General features: G+C 38.2%; 1 protein-coding gene across 12 annotated transcripts in view; it reads right to left on the bottom strand.

Annotated features, from left to right (window-relative positions):
• The window catches only part of ldb3a (LIM domain binding 3a), a 150764-nt gene that overhangs the window by 70212 nt on the left and 52716 nt on the right, over nt 1-27836 (bottom strand). For 7 of the 12 annotated variants that reach the window (XM_051922640.1, XM_051922639.1, XM_051922643.1 and 4 more), the window contains exons 3-5: nt 22102-22253; nt 7691-7766; nt 6444-6754 (exon numbers count right to left, since the gene is read on the bottom strand). In XM_051922640.1, coding sequence (XP_051778600.1) covers nt 6444-6754; nt 7691-7766; nt 22102-22253 — 539 coding nt within the window. Of the gene's footprint in view, nt 1-2480; nt 2504-6443; nt 6755-7690; nt 7767-22101; nt 22254-27836 lie in introns of all 12 variants that reach the window. The other 5 variants (XM_051922641.1, XM_051922647.1, XM_051922642.1 and 2 more) reach the window with 1 other exon arrangement.

Raw genomic sequence — 27836 nt, 5'->3', positions numbered from 1 at the left:
TTATACCATTATTATTAAACTGATGGTCACTTTTCAGCTGCATTAAATTTCTTTTAGCAAGAAGATGGGAAAAATATTATTTCAGTCATGATTTTCTGTTTAAATTATTTTTTATCAACAACACTATTTTACATATTAGGTTTACAATATTCATTTATTTAAATGGTAATATTTGTTTAATATCAAATGGAGTACTGTATATGTAATATGCTACATGTATAACTTCTGGGACACCAGTATTTGATTTCTTAATTCAAATCAGTAACATTTTAAAACAAGATGTTCAATTTTTTTAAACAATATACCACTTGTATCAACATTTTATCCTTTGGCTTATAAATATGTATCCTTTATTGAACTGAAAAAACTGACTTTCAAACATAAGCTTTATTTGTTTGATTTAAAATGTATTCTTCTAAAATCTTGTCCTTAATTTGTCATGCCCATTGCTGTATTTTTCCTTTTCATCCATCCATCCATTATCCAACCCGCTATATCCTAACTACAGGGTCACGGGTGTCTGCTGGAGCAGGGCACCAGCCCACCGCAGGGCGCACACACACACACCCACACACCAAGCACACACTAGGGACAATTTAGGATTGCCAATGCACCTAACCTGCATGTCTTTGGACTGTGGGAGGAAACCGGAGTACCCAGTGGAAACCCACGCAGACACGGGGAGAGCATGCAAACTCCACGCAGGCCACCATGCCGCCCTTTTCCTTTTCAGTAAAATTGTAAATATTAAGTTTGTGACTGTTCCTATTATAAAAAGGTGCTTTACAAAACTAAAATTACACAATTGGTACAAAAGTTGAAATATATGATGTGAATTTAAATTTTAAATCAAACTTACAGTTTGATTTCAGTACATACAGGGACGAAAAACAAGTCTTCAGAGTACAAGTTGCAAGAGTTTCAAAAGCTACTAAAAGCTTCCAGTATTCTGTATATAGTGTACTATATACTTTATACCAAAAAATTCAAAACTTTAAACCATAAACCAGCATATAAAAAGTATAAACATGAATAAATACATTTTATAAACCAAGCATACAATTATACAACTCCATGCAAGGCTGCATCATCAACATGCTCTTCAGTATAAACCTTTTAAGACTTCATTTAACATGCAGTCAGGTACGTAACAGGCTTATCTCAAATTATTTACTTAAAAAGATATTAATACAAGACCAGCTATTTTGAACTGAAGAGATTCATGTAAAAAATAGATAATGTGTTTTAAAAGACAAATGTGTAATGCTGCAAAACACAAATGGCATTTGTATCTTTCACCTGTAGAAATGGTACAAACTGATGTATGACATTATTCATAACATGAAAGAAGTTATATGCAACCACATTATAACCCACTGATCAAATCAGCTGAACTGCCAGTGCTCCTCCTCTAAATTGTAATACATTGTAGATAAAAACATCAGCTACTGTACTATGGTCAGACAGGCCAAAATTTCTCATCTTGATGTAAAACTAATTTATTCAAACTACTGTCACAGGAAAAAAAAACAATTTAGCTGTAACACATTATGATTATACAGGCGTGAGGTGTAAAAATGCATAATAATAATAATAATAATAATAAAGGTTAAAAGGCTTGTAACAAAGGCTCAATGATAACTTGTCCAAGTTTAAAATTGCTGGTAGGCTGCTCACTCCAGTGTAAAATTGTTCACCCTAAGCTGCATGATCACTAGTATCTGGCCAATCTAAAATACCGCTTACACGTAACGTGCCAATCTAGAGTCACCACTTAACTAAACAGTCTTTGAACTGAAGGAGGAAATTGAATATGAAGATGTGAAGAGTATGTAAGAGTATAAAACTAGAGTCCAAATGCTATGTACATTTTAAATAATAATTGACAGAAATGTATATTTATGTATCAATGTCTCCTTTGCATATGTGCAAGTAGCATTGTTAAAGATATATTTTAATTAAGAGAAACGAATTAATGAACATACATATATCCATTGCCAAACCTGCTATGCCGTCATATCAACTTTATTACGAAGAACTACATTTCACTTTTCATGCACGCCTTATGACATAACATTTGTACCCATATCAGAAACTCAAAACATCACCCAAAACATGCACCTGCAAACTAAGGAACATCTCTAAAGATGAGTCTATTTCAACATACAATACATGCATCATGACAATATAGAAATACCACTGAACAGTAGTAAATCCCATATGAAGTGCATTATTATTTAAGAAATACTAATAATAATTTGACATATAAACATTTTAAGATGTGGTTTAGTATTCATAGTTAAAGCCAAGCCCCGAAATGCTAATCACACTTTTGGTTACCATATGAATACTTGCCCCCTATGGATTGCACTAACACAGAGCATTTAATTTCTTACACCTACTCATATGGGATTTCTGACAAGCAGCTCAACTACCAAAATACAAGAAATGCTTGTCATTGCACACAGAAGTTTACTAACTTTGCAACAGTGTTCGCAATGACCTAGAGAAAGAGAAGAAAAAGAGAAAGAAAAGAGGGAAATCAAAATGCATGGTGTTACATTGGCTGAAGACAGTGGGATTACTTTTTTTAGAAAGTTCACACAAAAAAAGCAAAAATTATTAACTGGAATTAAATTAACATGTTTGGAAATTTACAAATGCTTAGTCATCATATAATAACCTATAAAAGGTTTATGAAACTAACTGCCTACATCATTCTTTGCTCAAAGCCACTGGTACTGCTAGATATCAAATGAAGAAGAATGTGTGACCCATTGCTTGAATTCCCATAGAATACTATGTTATTCAAAGCTGCCACCTGATACAGATGCGCGATGAGACACTGCTCTAAAATCATAGCTACAACATGACCTTTGGCATTTTCCTTTCTATATCATGCAATGCATGCTCCCCTTAAGTTCAGATAACTTCCTAGCAGAGAAAGACAGATTAGGAAGCTGCCTTGGACCACTTCAAGTTCTCAGATTCCATTGCCTTATAAAGAGAAGCCAGGGGCAGATGGTCTGCTTTAAATGATAAGTATGTAACCCTATCATGATTACTACCCTGGAAACACCCACAGTCATCATTACAAAGTAAAGAAATTATGCTGTCAAACATTTTTGAAAAATAATGTTGAACTATACTTTTGTCTGCTAATAATACATTAACACAGATAACACAAATATGCAAATGTTTTGAGTTCATATTTATTATTATATATTTCAAAATGTTCTTACTGCAAAGTAAAAATTAGTAGAAAAATGTACAGAGAATGTAGATTAATTATTTTTCTTCACTACTTCAGCAATAATAGTAACTGAGTTTCACACTGCAATGTCTGTTTCTAATTGAATAAATTCTCATAATAATCTGATTGTGAAAAGTGTACTTTATATATAATTATGCCTGGGGACAGTTTAATACAAATCTTTACAACACCAGAAGCTAAATTTCTATAGTAACAAGCTGATTACAGGTGCTTCTTCAGCACCATCACTACTAAAAAAAGAACATTAGCTGAATAAAACTGCAATGTGCACAAATTAATGTACTATAAATATGTAATAGTAACAAAGCCTTGATAGTGATTTTTAGACAAGAATGCTGACATGTTGGGTATTTCATAATATATAAGAAGTTAAATGTCTTCACACATATAAATCATTTATTTATAATTTCAGTCAAGGACATGTCAAATAGTATGCATGTTTTCACGTAAGAAACAAAGGTGGCAGGAGGTTTAGCCCCTTTTTTAACCACAGATTAAAAGAGCAAGTAGTTGTGGTATTGTAAAGAAAGAAGCAAACGATAAATGAAAGCAGGCTTTGTTTTATGGAACAGCAGCTTCATCTCTTACAAAAGTCTGACTGAATGGCTCCTTGTTTAAAATTGTTTATGGTCATTTTTGAGCAAGGTAGATCATTAATGCAGTTATTGCCAACAAATATTTTGGTTTATCGTGTGAAAGAAACATAACAGCTTTGATCAATTACAATTAAGTTACAATTCACTTGACTAACTCAATGATATGGCAACTGTCCCTTCTTTTTAAGTGGTGTGGTCAAATGACCAATTCCAAAAGTATACACTGGTGTTTCTTTAACTATTCTAACATATTTAGAATCTTCAAATTTTTTAGTAGCACATATGAGCTGCCAAGATCCAGGCCTTTAATGACCTCTTGGGCACAGACATCAGCAGTGTGTCTGCTTGTGGAGAGAGTGTTGACCTTGTCGAGAGGTTTACTTACCTTGGCAGTCACAGTCATGTCTCTGGTGACTCTTCCTATAAAGTCAGTAGAAGGATTGGGAGAGCATGGGGGGTCATGAGTTCGCTGGAAATGGGTGTGTTGGGCACCCAATATCTATGCAAAACGACGAAGGTCCAAGTCTTTAGAGTCCTGGTGCTTCCTGTCTTGCTATATGGTTGTGAGACATGGATGCTATCCAGTGACCTGAGACGAAGACTGGACTTCTTTAGTATTGTGTCTCTCCAGAAAATCCTTGGGTACCGTCGGTTTGACTTTGTGTCAGATGAGCGGTTGCTCATGGAGTCCTGAATGAGGCACATTACCTGTATTGTGAGGGAGCATCAGTTATGGCACTACGGCCATGTGCCACATTTCCCTGTGGGTGATCCAGCTCATAAGATCCTCATTGTTGGGGACCAGAGTGGCTGGACCAGGCCAAGGGGTCACCCAAGTAACACCTGGCTGCAGCAGATAAAGGGCGTGTCTGCCTGGGGTGTTGCCAACCGGGATCCTGAGTTGTTTAGTTGCGTAGTGGGTGCGGCAGCACACTGTACCAGTGCATGTTCCCCAACTTGACTTTTGAGCAAATAATGCATTTTAAGCCATTGTCAGCTTACATGACTTCTAGTCATGTGATATGTCAGATTTGATAACCATAGTCGCTGATCTCATTGCTGGACCATGTCAATTTAAACAACTGAAAAAAATCACTAGCTATGTCAAATTTAGCACTTGTGTATTGACCTTCCAGTATAGTCATGCTTGTCCCCTTTTCTGACATATTGCTGCCTGATGGATCCTAAGCCATATGAAGGGTTAACCGGTGCTCTGAGTTCAGTCACAATCTCTGCCCTTTTTTTCTATTCTGTTGTGGTATATGGTATGTAAAACACATGACAATTATACAGGTAAGACTCTCTTCTAAGAGTTTATGAAGTCCAAATCTCACATGTTCCATATTCTTCATTGCTGCATTATATGCATTGTACTTCTGGATGAGCATTCATTGGTTATCAGTTCTCAACAATACAAAAGCCTGCCCCATGACTAAACACAATTTCAAACAGGTTTGATGCTGTCAGAGAGAGTTGTGAACTACTTAGTGTATGTCCTGAGGCATGTCACATTACGTGACTGACTTAATGAGAGTACACCATAAATGAAAGCTATATCTGAAAATCACAAGAAAAGTTGCATAATGTGACATGACCTTCAGTGGGACATTTTTTTACTGAAACATTTGCAATATTACAGTATGTCATTCATAAAATACTCTCAATTACTGCCAAAACACATAAAAAAATGAACAACTTTACATTAAAATTTAAATCCACATATTTACCAAATAGACCTGAAAACTGTTTCATTAACAATTTTAAAAGTTATAACCATATTTGCTTATGCTTCTTTTTAAGGTTATTTTTTTAGCTGAGCAACAGGCAAAGAAGCAGGTTTTGTCCATGTAACCTATATCCAGTATCCTCATCCCTTGGTAATTTTCTTACATCTTTATGTACTGACACATTTGGGAACACGGATGATAATGAATCAAAGGGAAATGACTATGCATATGCAATTATGGGCTTAGTAGATCTACTGAAATTCAATTTAAATGCAGAATATTTGTTTGTGAGCTAGGTAGGGTCAATGCCCAAGAACAATCAGAAAACCTCAATGTGACACAGAAACCAAATACAAAAAACAATATATGATTTGAGGATTTTAATAGCATGCCAATGATTTTAATTAATAGGCGATTTTGGCTTAAAAAATGCAAGGAAATAAGGAAAAAAAAAGAATCACAATAAAGAGATGGTGTACGATTAGCATGTACCCCCTATTGCAATCAATTACAAAATATTTACCTTTGGATCTACTACAAACAAAAGCATTTTCTCATTTTCTGAAAGGGTTTACAGGTGACTTTCCAGTTGTATGTCATTGCATTACCTTCATACACAAATAAACCGAAAAGAAAATTTTAGCCATTTCACAAGTGAAACTACAAACTGCTGGATCTAAACTATAATGATTATTTTTGGCTTTGCCTTTTTTGCTTCAGCAGGCTTGCAATTGAGGAATGTTCTGAGTTTTGTCGAACCACCCAAGAAAACAGTGGGGAGAGTGCTACATGCAAACGGAAATGATGAGTCACACCTAAATGTGCTTGTCATATCGCTATACATACCCCCCTAGGAGGCTCAATCCTTTCTGGCTGCCATGAGCATGGGCAATGACTTTTAAGGTCTCTTCTGAATAAAGGCCAATAGGATTGTTATACTTTTGGCAATGAAAAGACTTGGCACCCGGGCTTTCTGCAGCTACAACTGACATTATCTTTGCAGTAGAAGGGTTTTGACCTTTGAGATCAGGTCTACCCAAGGGTGGACTGAATTGCTGATTGCTGATGAAGGAACTGCATTCATTCATACCACCTAGTAGCTGAGTGCTGGCAGCATATGATGTTCGTATGGTGCCATTGAGTTGAAGACACTGGTCCTTTATACAAGAGAAATAGGAAAAAGGAGGACAGAGAAATCATGGAATACAGACAACCATAACTGAACAATTTACCTTTTTCATACAAACAAGTCCTAAACTCAGTTGCTAAATGTGTTAAAGAGAAAACAATGTTTGAAGAATATTCCATTTTTAAGAAATCTAAAAAACTAAGAATCTGTGTCATTAGGTCATGCTCAGCTTTAAAAGGGAGTTTATGAAGCTATATAACTACTAATGGCAACAACTCTACAATTGACACAGACAGTTCCCATATAATGTTCCTTATATAATGTTAAATGTGTTATCTAGCAAAGGATATTCCTTGTGTTAATAACTAAAAGAGTCCTTGACTTGACAATGCCTGATGTATAGTATAATGTAGCTCTCTTAGTGCACCACATATGCTTAAGATAGCCTGTTGAACGTTAACAACTGGAAAAAGAGTTTTTTAAAAAGCTGTAAAAGTATAGATCATTATGAATATTTTCACAGTGGCAACCAGGAATGTTAAAGAAATCTTTATGAAATCCACTACAGGGAGTTGTCAAAATACCAATGTTTTAAGTACCAGATCATCAGTATATATTTCTTACGTACTGTATAATGAAGGCTGCACTCAGATATTCATGAGTATTTTGATTACATAATAAATGTAGATGCCTAGTGTTCATACTGCCACATACCATGGCTCTTCCTACATGCTCAATGAAAAGATTTCAGAATTAGAACTATGAAAAATATGTATGCATCATCAAGAATTACCTAACAGGTGAAGTGAAATATAAAGAAAGTAATATTTTTCACTCTGGAATACAATATACTATATTTGTCTGGATTATCTGTGTGAATAATTTAATGATAATGCCTAATGGTTAAAAAAAAAAAGAATAAATAAAATAAATCTTGAAATTCATGGTAAGCATATCTTATTACCTTCTGGTGGGGAATAACAGGCATTGGCGAGTCAACTCGTGGAGTCGCTGTGGGAACAGGAGCTGGGCGTTTTGATCTGTATAATAAAATAAAAAAAAAAAAGATTTTCCTTTGCAATATTATTGTACTAAAAGACGAAACATGATGCTACAGACACAATCATCTTTAACATCAATATAACAGGAAAGCAAAACTCTGAACAAAAGCAAATACTGCCACTATGAACAATTTAGAACAATCATTATATGATATTTTTATTTTTACTTTAGACATGTGTGACATTTTTATTTAATTGCAAAAATGTTTTATATAGTGTTTCAATTTCTATAAAATAAATATACTGTGAGAATGAGTGTGACCAATTTCATATCACTTTAAGTTGTTGATAAAGAGGTACTATAATAAAACAGATTCCAAATATCCCTGGTCTGCTTCATAAGATTATCTAGTACATATTTCTGTTATGCTCCTGGGTATCCTGCAATTGTGACAGAAACCGATGCTTATTTTGAGGGTCAGTTACAAGACTTGCCACTTTTGCATGAACAGCTTTGAAAGCCTCCTCTGACCTCTTCTCCTTTGCAAAAAGCAAAGAGTCTCTCAGCTCTTTACTGCATTAAAGAACATCCATAGTCCTTTGCTGTACAATGTCAAAGTTTCTGAGAAGATTTGTTCATATTGTACAACATGAAAACCAACTCAAAATCCTGCAGTATCCTTAACAAGCCTTTGGCAGCATTGAGTGTGTCCTCATCTACTACGGTCTTATCCTTAAAAATCTTATGCAAAGTCTACAGGAGCCCATCATAGTTGTTCGCCACAGTGCTCACTATTCGTGATGTAAAGTTCCACTGAGTAAGAGTGTTTCTGGGGAAATTTGAACACATTACACACTTGTGAAAAGACATCCTCATGGAAGATTTAGAAAATAATGTGGAAAACCACGGGAGAGATGCAAAAGAACTTTCAGAATTCAGACAAGCATTTTTCCTCCTGAGACAACACCAGGTTCAGTCTGTGTACATAGCAGTGTACAAACATTACATTGGGGGTTGTTCAGAGAGGAAACCATGAAAGCAGCCCCATCATAGGTTTGATACACGTTTTTCTTTGTAATTGTAGCCCTGCATATTTTTATTTAAAACATCAAAGACAGACTGGACATCTTGCCCCCCCAAAACATAAAAAAATCCAACAAATCACTCCTGAATTTGACCATGACATATTGAACTATGATAGACATTTGTGCATGACATGAAATGTCAATTGTCTCATCTACGTGCCATGCAAAAAAGTAGCAGTTTGGACTTGACCTTTGATTTTTTTTCAACAACAGTGGCTGCAATAGCAGAAATCAAATCATTTTGAATAGAATGGGACATGCCAAAAAACACAGAAGGTGACTGGAAGTGTGTGGCCAAGACAGAATCATATTTGGATAATGTTTCAATGAATTCATTGCAATTCCCCTTGTCAGCAGATTCATTACCCTCATCATGCTTTCTGATTATGTAATGAATTCCTTGGAACTGTGATCTAATCAATGAAGTATAAATATAGCATAGAAGGTGCTCCTTTCCTTTGTAACACTTGCCAATAACTTGCTTGCACTGCAGGTGTTACCACTTGCAATACTTAGATAGTCTGTGTTTACTGCCTATACGGGACACCCAGTGGGGTCATCGGTATAAAAATATAATCTCTACTCAAACTGTCTACTCTTACCCAACAGGAGAGAGGTTAGGAGAGGTTAGGAGCACGTACTGATACAGCCCATTGCCACACCCACCACAAACCAACTCAGGATCCCAGATCAGGACCTGAGTGCAGCCAAGCAATGGGTGATACTTCAGCACCACACTAGTTCAGATGGAACCTCAGTGTGAGGTTTTTATGGTGACTGGAGTGCCAATTCTGCCACCAAACCCCAGGTTTTTCCCTGCAAGTAGGCCCTCCAACATGCAGGGAAAAACCTGGGGGTTGGATGCAGATTAACATCATACCCAGGAAGGAGCAATTGCCTTGCTCAACAAAGTAGAGTCACTTTTGGCGTTTACGGGATTCGAACTGGCAACCTTCTGATTGCTAGTGCAGATCCCTAGCTTCAGAGCCACCACTCTGCCCCAACAGGATAGGATCAATAATAAATAAATAATTGTGACAACATGAGCCAGGCATACAAGCTTTGTCCAAGGCAGTAGGCATTGGGTCCAGTGAGCAGATGGAGGGTTTACATTTATTTACAAGCTCACAGTAAAGATAGTGTCAACCAAAGAAAATGTACCAAATGTACACTCAGAACTAATCTGGTATTGGATACTCCAAGTTGTTGATGGATAGACTAAATGTTTTTCTCAAAATAAATATTACATTATTCACAAATATCAAATTAGGATGAGACTGTTGAAACTTTAAGGATGCAAGAATTAATTTATTGTAGAAAACCCTTGGATTACCCTTACTATTAGGAGAAACTAAAACACTAAGTGAGGTTTCAATGCAGAGCTTTCCTACTTACACTCAGTGTTCAAGACACAATATTATTAGAAAACCTTATCAACTAAAAGTGTGCTGAAAAACATGAAAATATGAACTACATTAGTATTATGTTAATTAGTAACATAAAAATACTCTGAACAGGGTCGTTTTAGCATTCGACACCATCTATTGGTGTCTATGAAAACTATAATACATAAAAAAACTACAGAGAAGAAGAGTTGGCAAGACACAAATACATTGTCTTGAAGTGGAAACTCAGGTCGCGAACGTCTCAGAACACGTACAAATTGGGTTATGACCAAAAGGTTCGCCAAACTTTTGCATCTGTTCATGACCACACACTCGGGTGACAAACAAGCCAGTTTCCCTTCCGGTTCATACGCCGTTGATTTCTGCACGTGTTCAGTCTCTCCCTGTGCATTTGCTATGAACTCTTTGTGCTCTATTTCGTTTCCCTACCGGTTCGTATGTGCCGGTGATTTACACACGTGTTCAGTCTCTCCCTGTACAGTACATTGTTCTCGGTCAGACGTGCATCGCGCAGAGGGACTTTACCTCAAAACTAATCTTCTCTCCACCCAGTTCCTCCTCACTTCCTTCATGCCAGAACTCGACTCATGCAAGGTTGGTTTTCTTGGTTGTTTATTGTTAGTTTTTGTATAAATTACAGATTTTTCAAATGTTCATTTTTTTTCCCTGTGCTTAAAACTCATTAAAAAAAAAGTGTTTACAGAGAGTGGTTCGTAAGGCTGTAGCGTGAACTCTTGCAATGTTAGTTTTCTCTGTTCAAGGTTTTCTCAGTGTTATTCAATGCTTTTACATTTAGTTTACTATTACACTGTGCATTCTATGGTATAATTAACTATCTTTGTGCTTAAAAATCTTTAAAAAAATATATTTACATACAGCTCGTACGGTCCGGAACGGATTCATTGTATTTACATACAATCCTACGGTGGAAATTACTTCGGGTCACGACCAAATCAGGTTGCGACCAGAGTTTTGGAACGAATTACAGTCGTGACCCGAGGTTCCACTGTATCCAGAATGGAAACATCAAACACATGTCATCAATGTTCCTCATATACAACAGTGTATAATAATTTTCACATAAAACAGAGTTTCATAAACTTCATCATAAAATAGAAATTAAAATAATGTAACCTAGGAGTGCCAGGGATGGAGGAATGAAATTAGCACCCTGGCAGATTTGGCGGTAGTTGGCACTCAAAAGGACCCTTTGTCCCTTCATGGCCAAACACAGTGTCTACTTCTTCAAACATTCTACAATGCTATACAGTAATCCCTCGCTACTTCGCGGTTCACTTTTCGCGGATTCACGACTTCGCGGGTTTTTAAATACAAGTGATTGCCCGCCTATCGCGGAAGTTATGTTCCAGACCCATCAGCAACAGGAGAAAATCCGCGATATAGAAAGACCATATAAATAAACATTTTTATAGTTTAAGCCTTAAAATACCCATCCCACATGCTTTAAACACATGTAAACTTATAAAACACACTTTGTTAACACATATGATATGTGGATGTCGGGCTAAGGATATGAGTAACATCTCACTATTATAAAACATTTTAACTTCACGCAAGACAAGACAGTGAGACAGGAAAATTGGTGATGTACAGGCTTAAAATTATTGACACGCAGAGCGACAAGCAGCACAAAGCCAGCACAAAGTCCACTTCTCCTTAGCGTTCATTCAGCTCCCCACCCCCTTGACAATGCGAAGTGGCAGGAGCGTACTGCGCTTCCGGGGAGGGAGGGTTTGAGCGAAGGTGCGTTCAGCTCTCTCACACACATACACACACACACACACACACACACACACACACACACACCTCCTCCTTCCGAACGCGCAGAGCGACAAGCAGGCATTTTGGCAGAAGTAGCACAAAGTCCATCTCTGCTCAGCATGAGTTCAGCTGCCTCCCTTCACAAAGCGAGTGCAGACACATTGACGTCTGATCGCTGCTTGCAGTGTTGGTCTGAGGTTTTTAAGAATGTAGAAAGTGTTTAAGAGCATAGGAAATGTTTATAAGAACGTGGGAAAGGTTAACAAGAGAGTGAGAAAGGTTTATAAGAGTGTGGGAAGGGTTTATAAAGCCTAAAAATATGTATAAATAATAAAATAAATATAGGTCGCTACTTCGCGGAGTTTCACCTATTGCGGGGGGCTCTGGAACGTAACCCCCGCGATAGGTGAGGGATTACTGTACTGATGTTATGTGGGTCCACATGCTCATTATTGCCTCATCCTGTACCTGCACATACATGCTGAAAGTTGTGCCTCACTTTACCTACCTGGGGGTCAGAGGCAATGCCGTCTGCCACACTTTTCTGAGTTCCGTGAGCTGATTCAAAGCCAGAGTCTTACTGATGAACTTTGGAAGCAGTGGAGCAGTCGTCTACAACTGGTTCTCTTAAGTGTTCTATCTGTGCTCTATCCCCCTATCCACACATTCAGGAGCTGCTTTTTTGGTTAGCTTCTCAAGGTAGTCCCAAATATTCTGATAGTTCCAGAGATACCTGAGAAACATGTTCCTCTCAGGTCTAGACCAAGAATGTTGCAATATATTTACATTAGTTATGTTTAATGTTCTTTAAAAACATTTCTTTCCACATAGTTAACTTAAAACAGCATACTACTAGGGTAATAAGACCATGAGTGAAAGTTTTCTTTGGTCCAATCACTACAAGAAACTGGTCAAAGAGAGTTTCTAATGAACATGTGGAAGATAATTTCCAAAGGGTCAAAGAAAGATGTGACAGTGAATGTGGTTAAGTATGAAATTGGAAACGTCTCTTATTTATTACTAATGAGGTTCAAAAAATGTTTTAGTTGAAAAAAATAATTGTCCATCAGCATGAATGCAGCCGCACTGGAATTGTGAATTTACCGATTCCTAAAACTCCTGTATTTAAGCAGGAATTAACTGAAACAGTATGAGCACTAGAACAGCATTAAAGGAAATTTTGTAAACAGTATAGCAGCACAATGACATTGGTGCATTATCACTAACATCATGGGCTCTCTTTGAAGTTTTGTTCAAGCGAACCCAAAGACTTATGGAAGAAAACAGTAATTAGCCCTAAACTGAAAGAAAACACAAGTCGATGTGTTATAAAATAGTATGGAAGGACCAGGAGGTAGGGTGGAATAGTATAGTGTGGAAGAGATTGCTGCAGAAGTCTGTAATACACAACATGACCAATAACCTTATGTGGTAATGTTAGTACTAGGGTGTTGTACCGTGTTAGCCATTATGAATGTAGAGAAAAGCCAAGCAAAATGACACCTTTTATTGGCTAACTAGAAAGATTACAATATGCAAGCTTTCGAGGCAACTCAGGCCCCTTCTTCAGGCAAGACAATTTACTTGTGTAACACTGGTCGCTGTTAGCACTTGTTTGCGCATTTCTTACACTAACTAGACAAAACTATTAGCTTATTAGGAGGAAAAAGCTCCGGGTGATGTCGTCCAAGATGAGGTCCGGAGAGGGGACAGAGAGGTTTCTCAAATCAGTACACTTTGTCCCGTGCTCATACCTCATAGAAGGGGATCATCCGGAGATTCTGTGAGAAGCGGAATATACTCTCGAAGATGGTACTGCACTTTCCGAGTACTGTTCGAGCACTGAAGACTTCCGCCTGTGGCTTGCCAGAGAGGGACACGTGACCTGCCCTGAGGAATGGTGGGATAGCGAAGGTCAGCGTCAACCCATCTGCTGCTTTGACAATATCCTGACGGACTCAGACTCCCAGAACGTAAAGGGGAAAGCGAATGAGGCACCGCCCGTCATGGCAAAAGGTAAGGAGGTTCAGGGAGTGACTAATCAATCCACCAATAAATGGAAACAGGCGGATCGCAGTCGGCAGGAAGCCATATTCCAAAACTTCAACTCCCAAGGGTCCATGTGAAACCCAACGACGCATGTGCAGAAAAATGGCATGCTTGTTGGCTCAAGGCTGGGGCTTATGAAGGTCTAAGCCCGTCAACAACCGATCAATATAATAATTTTGACATAAAGGAGCTGGAAAGGTTGCTCCAGCCCGTACAAGCCTTTTACAGGTTATCTACAATATTAAGAAGACTAGGGGAGTCTGCCCCCTGCTCACCTCGGTTGCCAACCCCCAAGTGTGCGCTATGCGCTAGCCATTTCATGGCTCTGCTGCTCACATATGGGGAAGTGGATGTACAATTTAAACAGATTGTTATTTTCATGGAAATTGTTACATATAGTTAAGGTGACCAGAATTTTTTGGGCCAATCCAGGGACATTTGTGGAAAGGGGTGATTTAGAATCTACAGATCACGAGTAGGGACTCTAAACACTACAGAGTACGAAGCAAAAGCTTATCACGTGATTTCTGGCCAAAGTTTGCAGGAAGCGGTAAAGCATAACCTCCGTCAAAACACCGCGCACACGTGCCGAGTTCAAATTATCGTAGTGATGAGATACATTCAAAAAAGTGAACCAGCTGAAAGCGGGGACGAAATCTTAAACCGGGGACAAAACGGGGACACGTTTCTGAGTGGGGACAGTTGTCCGAAGGGGACTGTCCCCGGAAAACGGGGACGGATGGTCACCTTAATATAGTTAGGTCCATAAATATTTGGACAGACACAACTTTTTTCTAATTTTGGTTCTATACATTACCACAATGAATTTTAAATGAAACAACTCAGATGCAGTTGAAGTGCAGACTTTCAGTTTTAATTCAGTGGGGTGAACAAAACGATTGCATAAAAATGTGAGGCAACTAAAGCATTTTTTTTAACACAATCCCTTCATTTCAGGGTCTCAAAAGCGATTGGACAAATTAAAAACTGGAAATAAAATGTTCATTTCTAATACTTGGTTGAAAACCCTTTGCTGGCAATGACAGCCTGAAGTCTTGAACTCATGGACATTACCAGATGCTGGGTTTCCTCCTTTTTAATGCTCTGCCAGGCCTTTACTGCAGTGGCTTTCAGTTGCTGTTTGTTTGTGGGCCTTTCTGTCTGAAGTATAGTCTTCAAGTGAAATGCATGCTCAATTGGGTTAAGATCAGGTGACTGACTTGGCCATTCAAGAATTTTCCACTTCTTTGCTTTAATAAACTCCTGGGTTGCTTTGGCTGTATGTTTTGGGTCATTGTCCATCTGTATCATGAAATGCCGCCCAATCAATTTGACTGCATTTGGCTGGATCTGAGCAGACAGTATGTCTCTGAACACCTCAGAATTCATTCGGCTGCTTCTGTCCTGTGTCACATCATCAATAAACACTAGTGTCCCAGTGCCACTGGCAGCCATGCACGCCCAAGCCATCACACTGCCTCCATCGTGTTTTACAGATGATGTGGTATGCTTTGGATAATGAGCTGTTCCACTCCTTCTCCATACTTTTTTCTTGCCATCATTCCGGTAGAGGTTGATCTTGGTTTCATCTGTTCAAAGAATGTTTTTCCAGAACTGTGCTGGCTTTTTTAGATGTTCTTTAGCAAAGTCCAGTCTAGCCTTTCTATTCTTGAGGCTTATGAGTGGCTTGCACCTTGCAGTGCACCCTCTGTATTTACTTTCATGCAGTCTTCTCTTTATGGTAGACTTGGATATCGATACACCTACCCCCAGGAGAGTGTTGTTCACTTGGTTGGCTGTTGTGAAAGGGTTGCTCTTCACCATGGAAATGATTCTGCGATCATCCACCACTGTTGTCTTCCGTGGACGTCCAGAGGCCTCATGTATAAACAGTGCGTACGCACAGAAATGTTGTGTCCGAATGTTTCCACGCTCAAATCACGATGTATAAAACCTAAACTTGGCGTAAAGCCACGCACATTTCCACAGTAACTCATATCTTGGCGTACGCAATTTATCCGCCCGGTTTTGCAGACTGGCGGCACCCAGCGTCAAAGCAGTGCTACTGTTCCTGTGTGATCACCCTTTCTTTCTTAGATCCACATTCCTGACGCGGCTTTATAAATACACTGAAATTAACTGCATATTGTTTATTAGTGTAATGCATCTGATTGTAATTAACCTGTAGCAATATAATGGTCTAGGGAATAGCCATAGTATTCCAAATACCATAACTGCTTTAGTGTTGTAACTCTCACTGCATCTTCTTCTTCTTTCAGCTCCTCCCGTTAAGGGTTGTAACAGCAGATCATCTTTTTCCATATTACTCTCACTGCACCACTCGAAGTATTTATATCACTGTATCTGAGTGGGGAATCACAGCAGCAGCTGATCGGAAAGAGAATTATCGGTATACAGCATGAAGCAGACGCTGCCTGAGCCAAGGCAAAACGCTTTAGAGACTTCCCTGTATGGACTTCACGGTTTAAAAACAGTTTCATCCCAAGAACTATAAACGCACTAAATCAGTCCATCAAGTGCTCCTTGTAGAACTGTTTGGACTTATAAGTACAATCACCTCACTGTAAACTTGGGATACAGTTATAATATTGCACAACCTGCGCCACTTTATAAAGCGCGTATTTATATATGATGACGGTATTCATTTTTAAGATGAAATGCAGCAAAATATGTTGATTATATTATACAGATAAAATATTTTAACTTCATTTAAATAATCTGTATTGTTAATAATTAAACATGTGAGGACACGGTGCCGCAGCGCTACCTAGTTCAGGGATTGTTCCTGCATTGCATTGTAGGCCTATTCTTGCTGGTGCTGACGCGACACTGGAAAGATAGACGGATATAATAATTAAACACGTACTACGAAGATATTTCAATGTTCCTTACAAGTTTTGAAGAATCGGCGTTCTAAGCTTACAGATGGCTTCACGTCTATTACATAGCTGATTGTGTGGCGATTGGGTTTTTGGAGAAAGAAAAGTAAGGACAGGAATTGGAGGTTAGTACGTTTGAAAGAGACAGTACTGCTGTGATAAATTATTTCATTGAAGGTCGCGCATGGCGCAGCAAGCCTCTTGCGTGAGACATGAACAAGCACTGCACCACCATGTTCCCATGTTTAATAACATGCTTTCATTCCTATCATCATGAAAAAGATATCACATATACATCTCAGTATTTTAATTATTCAGAGAGCTATAATTTCACGAATGTAATGGATTATGTGTCCTGTCGGAGAAAGAGAAAGCCCGTTTAAAAAGCAGGTAGTGATTCACACACATAGAGTACATAGAAGATCAAATACAGAACAAAGCATTTAACATGCCACTTTAGTTACAATGGGATTTGAGAAACTAGTAAATGAAATGATTTTAAGATGAAGTTTATGATGTTCTACTTTAATGGCAAAATAAACTACGTGATTTAAGTGGAAATTTCGAGATTAAAGTTGACATTTCGTGCTTTTTTCCCCACTGTGTGCCTTTTTTTTTTTTTTTTTTGTCTGTACCCTAATAAGCTTTCATATGACACTCAGACGGTGGGCTACGACTCGCCTTTTCACGGCGACTTTGATATGTGATTTCTTTTTTATTTCGGGCACTGTGCGACTTTGTGAACTTGAGCCTTCGAGTTTCTCCGACACTCTGTCACTAGATCAACTTCCTTTTGTTGATTATACCACTGTTTAAACCAACAAATAGTACGTTTTTCCTTTGCCTCCACTTGGTATTCGCTGAAATTCTTATATTTTCCCCTGTGCTTTTCCCATTGTCTTTTCACAGAAGGCTATTTATATCGATTTGCATATTCAAAGAGGCGTAATTCTGGGAGGAGTTGGGGCGGGACAGAAGGCGCGTGCACGTGCGTTACTTTTCACGCAGATCGGGATTTATGTAGTGAAAGAACGTGAAAGTTTGCGTACGTACAGATTCCTGCATCTGGATTTTTCTGTGCGTACGCACATTCCCACTTTTGTGCTTATGCCATGTTATAGTGTGAGTTCTACGCACGGCGTTATACATGAGGCCCCAGGTCTTTTTGTGTTGCTGAATTCACCAGTGCTTGCTTTCTTTCTCAGGATGTACCAAACTGTAGATTTTGCCACTCGTAATATTGTAGCAATTTCTCGGATGGGTTTTTTCTGTTTTCGCAGCTTAAGGATGGCTTCTTTCACCTGCATGGAGAGCCCCTTTGACCGCATGTTGTCTGTTCACAGCAAAATCTTCCACATGCAAGCACCACACCTCAAATCAACTCTAGGCCTTTTATCTGCTTAATTGATAATGACATAACGACAGACTTGCCCACACCTGCCCATTAAATACCCTATGAGTCAATTGTCCAATTACTTTTGAGCCCCTGAAATGAAGGGATTGTGTTAAAAAAATGCTTTAGTTGCCTCACATTTTTATGCAATCGTTTTGTTCACCCCACTGAATTAAAGCTGAAAGTCTGCACTTCAACTGCATCTGAGTTGTTTCATTTAAAATTCATTGTGGTAATGTACAGAACCAAAATTAGAAAACAGTTGTCTCTGTCCAAATATTTATGGACCTAACTGTATGCATAATAGAAATAACTTTTACATTACAGCGAGTAATTAACCATAGTAAAAAATAGTAAAATGTAATAAATTGAAGAAAATTATGTTTCATGTTGCATTAGAGGTATTCGTTATGTTATACGTTTTTGTTCTGTTTGGCTTTGAAATGTACATGCAAATACTTTTTAAACTTACACTTTTACTGTAAAACTTCAGTAAAAATATTTGGAATTAACTTTTCATCAATATCGCATTGAATTTTGATTCCATGTTTTGACTTACATCGTGACAACGCAACGTTTAACTGCCCCTGAGTGAATATCGTTTCTTTCTCTTTAATAAATAAACCAACTTTTTCGAATGTTTATCCCTGTGATTTGTTAATTGTCATAGCAAAAGCTTTTTTAACGGGAAACTGTAAACGTTTTAATGCAAATGGCATATGAAGATCTTCTTTGGTGTCTAATGTTATCCGCAGAAAATGTACTACATTACATTTCTTGTCGCCTGTTAAAATTTTACATGTTAGATACATGTTAGAATTGTTCAATCAATTTTCAATACAACTAATCTTGTCCTATTGCATACCCCATCACTCATACATAAATTACGCAATAACATTACGATACATTCTTCTTTCAACAGTAATTCAGCCGGTGGAAGACCAGATGGTGTTAATGGTTGTAGATATTCTACGGTATATTGTATGTTGATGTTTTCATCTTCTGCACCATCACCACCAACTGTTTAAGCATAGTCTATTGATACACATTTAACCATTTGCCGTGTAACCGACCGACAATTTCCACGTTAATTTGTTTCACTTCATCGTTTCTCTGTGCTAGGATTGCCCGTGTACTCATTTCTTCTGTTGATAACCCTTTGGAATTAAATTGTTCAATAAGATTAGGACATAATAAGTCTTCTTTTATTGGGAACTTAAAGTTAGGAAAACATACAAATTTATGGATGTGGAAGCCCAGAAGTACTTCTGGGCTGACAGAAAACATGACTTCTCCATCGAACCCGAAGTGCTAGCAAGTCACGTAGACGGAAGTGCAAAAGCACTTCCAGGTTGGACAATATATAAACGATTGTGAAACACTCAGCAGAATATGGAACCAAATTAGAAAGCATTATAAGATGGAAAATCTTTTATCGGTGGCACCGCTGCAAGAGAACCACCTCTTTCAACCTTCGCAAGTATATCCAGTTTTTAATACCTGGAAAAGTTTTGGGATTAAAATGCTCAGAGATCTTTATATAGACAACATATTTACATCTTTTGAACAATTGCGTTCAAAATTCAACCTCCCAGCTACACATTTCTTTCACTATCTTCAAATTAGAAATTTTGTTAAACAGAAATTACCCGATTTCCCCTACCTCGCACCCTCCACAATGCCGGAAAAAATACTGCTCAATTTCGAGGAATTAAACACCATTTCCGCATTATATAAAATCTTATTAGAGTCCCTACCTATCAAAGATCCAAGAGGACATTGGGAAGAAGATCTCTTAATCAATATATCAGAAAAGGAGTGGAAGGTAGCAAAGCAGAGAATTCATTCGAGTTCCATATGCGCAAAGCATAGAATTATTCAACTAAAAATTATATATCGAGCTCATCTGTCTCGCTTAAAACTGTCCAAAATGTTTCCAGGGCAGGATCCAACCTGCGAACGCTGCAACCAAGCTCCTGCCTCACTGGGTCACATATTCTGGGCCTGCACCCAACTAATATCATTTTGGACCAAAATTTTTAAGTGCCTTTCAGACAGCCTTGGTATCACAATCCCTCCTAACCCATTAACAGCTGTGTTCGGTGTTCTTCCAGACGGACTTGAATTGGAGAAGGACAAGCAAACGGTGATTGCATTCACTACACTTTTGGCACGCAGACTTATTCTGTTAAATTGGAAGAATCCTAATTCTCCTCTGATAAGTCAGTGGGAAACTGATGTTTTATATTATTTGAAATTGGAAAAAATCAAATTCTCAGTTAGAGGATCTGTACAAAATTTTTTCAAAACCTGGCAGGATTTAATCAATATCATTTTAGGAAAACAGAAATAACTATTACCGCATTTAATCCCCTTCTCCATCTCTTATTTACATATATATTTATTTCTCCCTTTCTTTTGTATATTGTTGTCTTATTAAAAAGCCCTAAGCAATTCTCCTTTGGCTAAGCTCTCCTTCTCAGGGGTGGGGTTTGATTTGTCTTCAAATTTTGTTGGGTTATAAATTGATCTATTTGTATGGAATGATTACAATGAAAATTAATAAAATAAAAATATGAAACACCCAGCAGATGAGCCGGAGTCGGAAGGCAGAAGACAGAGCTTGCTGGGAGGAGTGGAGGAGAAAGAAAATAAATAATTGTGTGGTGTATGATGCTTAATTGCCTGTGGCTATGGTGACTAGAGAGCACTGTGAAGAATATAAAAGAAATAAATCAATTATTGGTGCTTTTAGCTTGTGTTGTCAGTGTCTGTATGCCAGCTCAGAGGAGAACCAGAGCCCTCTAGTGTAACAACACACACCTTATTAAATTATATACCTGTAAGTCTATGGAAAAGGAGGGAGGAGACATGCTGCATGTTAGGACATGCAGGTAAGAATTTCACTGTACATGTGACATGTAAGAATTTTCACTGAACATGTTATAATATTATTGCTACTACTATTACTGCTATACTGTATATACTGTGGCCTGAATCACAAAGAAAGTGGATTCATAACACATAAGAAAACTGAATACAGCAAAGTAGGTACTATTTGCTGTGAAGGTTGCTCAGTCTAGGTCCTGTAGCTTGCAGTGGCACAAGGTTTTCACTTCAACTAATCCCTTAATCAGATGTTTTGATTTGTTGACAGTATATCCTTATGTTTGAGACACTGAACTGAACAGCAAGGCTGTTGCAGTCCGTAACACTCATTTGGTATGTAATTCTGATCATGTCAATCAATCGAATGGTGCTCCGATTAATATATAATGATAGTGAAAACACACCTTGATTTCTTAAAAATGTTTTAACAACATGAGCTGAGCTTATAATGTTTTGATGACAGGACTTGGAACAAAATAATCCATGAAATTATAAAGGGCCTTTTAAAAGTTAATTAACAGTGAATATGCTCTGAAATTTATTTATAACATTGGGTGTTCACTAAAAAAAGATTTGAAACCTCAGTGCTAAAAATGATACAGTAGTCTACTGTAAAATAAGTAGACTACATGGCAAATTACAGCTGTTTAAAAATAAAACAAAAATGCACATAAAATACATTTTATATTGCAGATTAATTCTGTAATTAGTCAGGATAGCAAATAGTTTAATTAAGCAACAAGTTACGTTTAAATGACAAATTAGTATTTAAATAAAAGAAGAGCCACAACCCTTACATATAAAGACTAAATTTTCTGTAAAAATGTCATTGGAAAAATGTAAGGCAATATAAAAAGGACTGCAGCTACCTCTGCATACTGAGGGCCAGATTGTAACTGGCACTTTTAATTTTATTCTGCGCCTCCAGATGGGTCATTCCATCAGTGCTTACTCCATCGATTGCCACAATGATGTCACCTTGGCTCAAATTAGCTTGGGCAGCCTTGCTGCCAGGGGTAATCTGTAATTGAAAAAGGGAAAACAGTGCTATGATTTTATTGGAAAAATACATTGCTTAAAACAATAGTGGATGTTAACCATAGAGTAAACACCCTACTAAACCTGAAAATAAGAGGTTAAAAGTAGACAAAATAATCAAATGGTACATCCTGCAGTCTTCCATCCATCCATTATCCAACCCTCTATATCATAACTACAGGGTCACGGGGGGTCTGCTGGAGCTAATCCCAGCCAACATAGGGTGCAAGGTAGGAAACAAACCCCGGGCAGAGCACCACCAAGCACTCACACAGACACGGGGAGAACATGCAAATTCCATGCAGGGAGGACCCGGGAAGCGAACCAGGGTCTCCTAACTGCGAGGCAGCAGCGCTACCCACTGCGCCGCCCCCTGCAGTCTTCTGCCTAGCCTATTAGAAATACCTCAGCTACTAATTCAAAATATTCAGCGAAATGAAAAAAGGAACTCTTCTCAGATGTTATATACCGGTACTTAATATAAAAAATTTATTTTTGACCTTCACTTTATATGGAACTGCGGTGGTTGGCGCCCTGCTTGGGATTTGTTCCTGCTTTACGCTCTGTGTTGGCTGGGATTGGCTCCAGCAGACCCCCGTGATCCTGTGTTAGGATAAAGCAGGTTGGAAAATGACTGACTGACTGACTTTATATGGAAACATTTAAAAATGAGTAAAGAGTAATGAGACTTTAATGAGGAAACTGAAAGCAATGAAACTACAAAGATATCAAGACCCTCTAAAGTAAGCTTTAGGAGTAATAACAGGAAAGAATTTAGTACGTTTAGTACATAATGCATAGATGACTGACTCATTCACTCACTCACTCAACATTATTTCACATTTAGTTAAAAATTGTTTCTTTGTGCTGGTCCCAAGCCCAGATAAGTGGGAAGAGTTACGTCAGGAATGCCATCTGGTATAAAATTTTGCCAGATCAATATGCGGACAACAATACAGATTTCCATACTGGATTGGTCGAGGCCCGGGTTAACAATGGCTGCCACCAATACTGTTAGCCAACAGGGTTCTGGCCAAAATAGGGCTACTGTTGGCCGAAGAAGGAGAAGACGTGCCCAGAGGGAGAAGGAGAGGAGGAAGGTAAAGAAAGTGGAACTCAGGGTAGGAACTTTGAATGTTGGCAGTATGAGAGAAAGAAAGTTGATATATTGTGCATGCAAGAGTGTTGTGGATGGGAGGAGAAATGGGGTAGGGGTTATTCTGAAGAAACAGTATGTCAAGAGTGTTTTGGATGTGAAAAAAGTGTCAGACAGAGTGATGATTATGAAGCTGGAAACTGAAGGTATGATGATGAATGTTGTTAGTGCATATGCCCTGCAAGCTGGGTGTGCAATGGATGAGAAAGATTTCTGTAGTGAGTTGGATGAAGTGATGGACAGTGTATCCAAGGGACAGAGAGTGGTGATTGAAGCAGATTTCAATGGACATGGTGAAGGGAACAGAGATGAGGAGGTGATGGGTAGTTATGGTGTCAAGGAGAGGAATGAAAAAGATCAGATGATAGTGGATTTTGTGAAAAGGATAGACATGACTGTGGTGAATACATATTTTAAGAAAAGGGAGGAACATAGGATGACATACAAGAGCTGAGGAAGATGCACATAGGTACATTATATCCTATGCAGTAGGGTCCATCTGAAGAAGATTGAAGATTGCAAAGTAGTGGCAGGGGAAAGTGTAGTTAGGCAGCATAGGATGGTGGTCTGTAGGATGACGGAGATCAAGAAGAGGAGGAGAGTGAGTGCAGATCCAAAGATGAAATGGCGGAAGTTGAAACAGGAAGAGTTCAGGGAAGAGGTAAGACAGGCACTGGGTGGCAGTGATGAGTTACCAGACAGCTGGGCAACTACAGACAAAATAGTAAGGTTGACAGCAAGAAGGGCGCTTGGAGTGACATTTGGATAAAGGAAGGAGGAAAAGGAAACCTGGTGGTGGAATAGGGAAGTACAGGAGAGTATACAGAGGCAGAGATTGTCAAAGAAGAAGTGGGATAGTCAGAGAGATGCAGAATGTAGACAAGAGTAGAATGAGATAAGGCATAAGGTGAAGTGAGAGATGGTGAAGACTAAAGAAAAGGTGCATGATGAGTTGTAGACTGGACACCAAGGAGGGAGAAAATGACTTGTAATGATTGGCTAGATAGAGGGACTGAGCTGGGAAAGATGTGCAGCAGGTTAGGGTGATAAATGATAAAGATGGAAACGTACTCACAAGCAAGGAGGGTGTGTTGAGCAGAAGGAAAGAATTCCTGAGAACAGATTAGCAAGAAAGAAGTAAGGATAGCTCAGAACAGGCTGAAGAATTGAAATGCCGTTGGTTTTAGATGACTTTCCCATGGAAGCATGGATGTGTTTAGGAGAGATGGCAGTGGAGTTTTTAACCAGATTGTTTAATGGAATCTTGGAAAGTGAGAGTATGCCTGAGGAGTGGAGAAGAAGTGCACTGGTACCAATTTTTAAGAATAAGGGGAATGTGCAGAGCTTTCGTATCTACAGGGGATAAAGTTGATAAGCCACAGCAAGAACTTATGGGCAAGAGTAGTGGAAGCTAGGTTGAGGAGGGAGGTGATGATTAGTGAGCTGCAGTATGGGTTTATGCCATTAAAGAGCACCACAGATGCAATGTTTGCTCTGAGGGTATTGATGGAGAGTATAGAGAAGGCCAGAAGAAGTTGCATTGCGTCTTTGTGGACCTGGCGAAAGCATATGACAGGGTGCCTCAAGAGGAACTGCGGTATTGTATGAAGAAGTCAGGAGTGGCAGAGAAGTATGTAAGAGTTGTACAGGATATGCACGAGGGAAGTGTGACAGTGGTGAGGTCTGCAGTAGGAGTGACAGATGCATTCAATGTTGAAGTGGGATTACATCAGGAATCGGTTCTGAGCTCTTTCTTATTTGCAATTGTGATGGACAGGTTGACAGAAAAAATTAGATAGGAATTCCCTTGGAATATGATGTCTGCTGAGGAATGAAGGTCAGTAGGAACAAGACAGAATACATGTATGAAAATGAGAGAGAGGTCATTGGATTGGCAAGGATGCAGGGAGTAGAGTTGTCAAAGGTGGATGAGTTTTAAATGCTTGGGATCAACTGTACAGTGTAACGGGGATTGTGGAAGAGTGGTGAAAAAGAGTGCAGGCAGGGTGGAATGGATGGAGAAGAGCGTCAGGAGTAATTTGTGACAGATGGGTATCAGCAAGAGTGAAAGGGAAGGTCTACAGGACAGTAGTGAGATCAGCTATGTTATATGAGTTGGAGACGGTGGCACTGACCAAAAAACAGGAGACAGAGCTGGAGCTGGCAGAGATTAAGATTTGCACTGAGTGTGACAAGGATCGATAGGATTAGGAACGATTCCATTAGAGGGTCAGCTCAGGTTGGACGGTTTGGAAACAAAGTCAGAGAGGTGAGATTGCATTGGTTTGGACATGTGCAGAGTAGAGATGCTGGGTATATTGGGAAAAAGATGTTAAGGATAGAGCTGCCAGGCAAGTGGTAAAGGGGAAGGCCTAAACAGCCACAAAATTTTTTGATAATTTTTAACCTAAACATGTATCTTCTCTGATAGCAATTTTTCCACTCACTCTTGTCTTCAACTCTTTGCTTCTTCTCTAGCATAGTTCTTTTTTCTAAATCACCTCTATATTTCCTCTGCATATGCCTGATGAGGACTCAACAGCCAGAATAAAGCATTTTCATTTTTTATTTTTCAGCATGAAATGAACATTCACGTATTTCAATTATGTTTACTTTTCATACTCACATATTTACATGTATGTTGTAAATACCAGGATTTAACCAAGCAGGCAATACAAATTAGTTGTAGTTACATTGTGACTAGATTTAAAGACACTGATGATCGTCACTTCTTTAAAATGTTGACTGCTTTTAAAACTGAAACTGAAAAGTAAAATCTGTGACACACACAAAATGATGAACAATGGTTAAGGATAAGTTCAAGAAAATCTTGCTAACTCTTGAAAGAAGGATAATCCAGCAGAGTAATGATGACTTTCTAGGTTGCCTTTCCCTGTGATAACACAATTCACCTTTACATTCTGTTATGGTCTTTTAGAAATGTCCTTTGGTTTTGGCAACAGTTCACCATAATCTCAAAACAAATATGTTCACTGTTAAACTAACAAAGCTATACAGTAGTCTCAACCCCATTTACTCCAATTCAGGAGAGCAGGGAAAAAGAGCCTATCCTGGCAGTACTGGGCATAATGCAAGAAAAGGGCCTAGACAAGGTACCAGTCCACTGTAAGGTCCACACACACACAGACCCAAACGCCCACTAGAACTATTAAACCAAACCTAAAGGCTTTCACATTATGGGGGAAAAACTGAAGTACCCCAAAAAACCCACATGAAACAGGAAGAACATGCAATCTCCACATACTGGATTTGAATGGAGTACTATGGATCTGTAAAATGGCAATGCTAATCAGTATGAACTACTGTGCCACCAAAGCAAAGAATATATTAACTGTATTTTAACTAAATATCTCGGATTTATGCAGATTGCTCAACTACTGCCTTAAATCTGCAGAAAATTATGCTCTGACAGTAAAAATATAATAGCGTTGATGGAAAAAATAAATTATGCTGGCAAAAACATGTATTTTACATTCAATATTTTTTTTTTTGCAAATATATCTGCCTTTTTGGCTAAAGTGGAAATCTCTACATTTATTTAAATTTTAAATAGAAGAAACAACAAACTATTTTAAAGGGTGGCTGATAACTACTCAAAATTTTACAAGACACTCAACAACTAAAAAAAAAGGAAAAAAAGTGAGAGAAAGGAAATCTCTAAAGAAATTAATATAAAAGCATAAAGTGCAAATGGTCTATCATATACACAGGTAAATCCATAGCATTAGAAGTTTTCCAGAGCAGCTGTATTCATACATTCAGGTCATCCTGAATGTGTGAATTAATGACTGGAGATTTATGGATAAACTGTGTGAAAAGGACCTTTTGGATAGACAAGAGCATTGAAACAGCCATCTGACCAAACACCACCATTGAAAGCAAATATGTTGTGTTAAATTTAATTACATACGTGTAATTAGTAGCTGCACTGATAGAATTGAACAGAAGTTTTGCTTGGATTACAATTCTCATACATTTAAGTTATCTTTTATTGTCATCCCATCAACCATCTTAATAAGGTTACCAGGACACTTTTATGCATTCCAGCACAAAGTATACCATCAGAGAAACTGTTCTATGTCAGTGGGCACATTGACTCCCCTGACAGACCACAAACTAAACTGAACAAAGTAAACATGTTGATATTTCTATATTTTAATTTACAATACAGGAAACTGAATACATATACACTTTATTTCTTTATGAAGAGATTCAAATCAGTGATGCTCATTTCATTTGTTTACATTATGACCTTTAAATGTTAGCAGGTGCATATTTGAGTGGTTTATGAAGGTGTTTTTATATTGCTAAAAATCAGTATTTTGTATGTATTACTTGTGGTTATTTCAAAATGGACATAAATGCTGTTCATGTAACTTATGAGTGGTT

This window comes from Erpetoichthys calabaricus, chromosome 2 (genome assembly GCF_900747795.2).
Source record: "Erpetoichthys calabaricus chromosome 2, fErpCal1.3, whole genome shotgun sequence".
In the NCBI taxonomy this organism is placed as follows: domain Eukaryota; kingdom Metazoa; phylum Chordata; class Cladistia; order Polypteriformes; family Polypteridae; genus Erpetoichthys; species Erpetoichthys calabaricus.
Note: the sequence above shows the minus strand (reverse complement) of the source record. Positions and strands in the feature narration are given on the sequence as shown.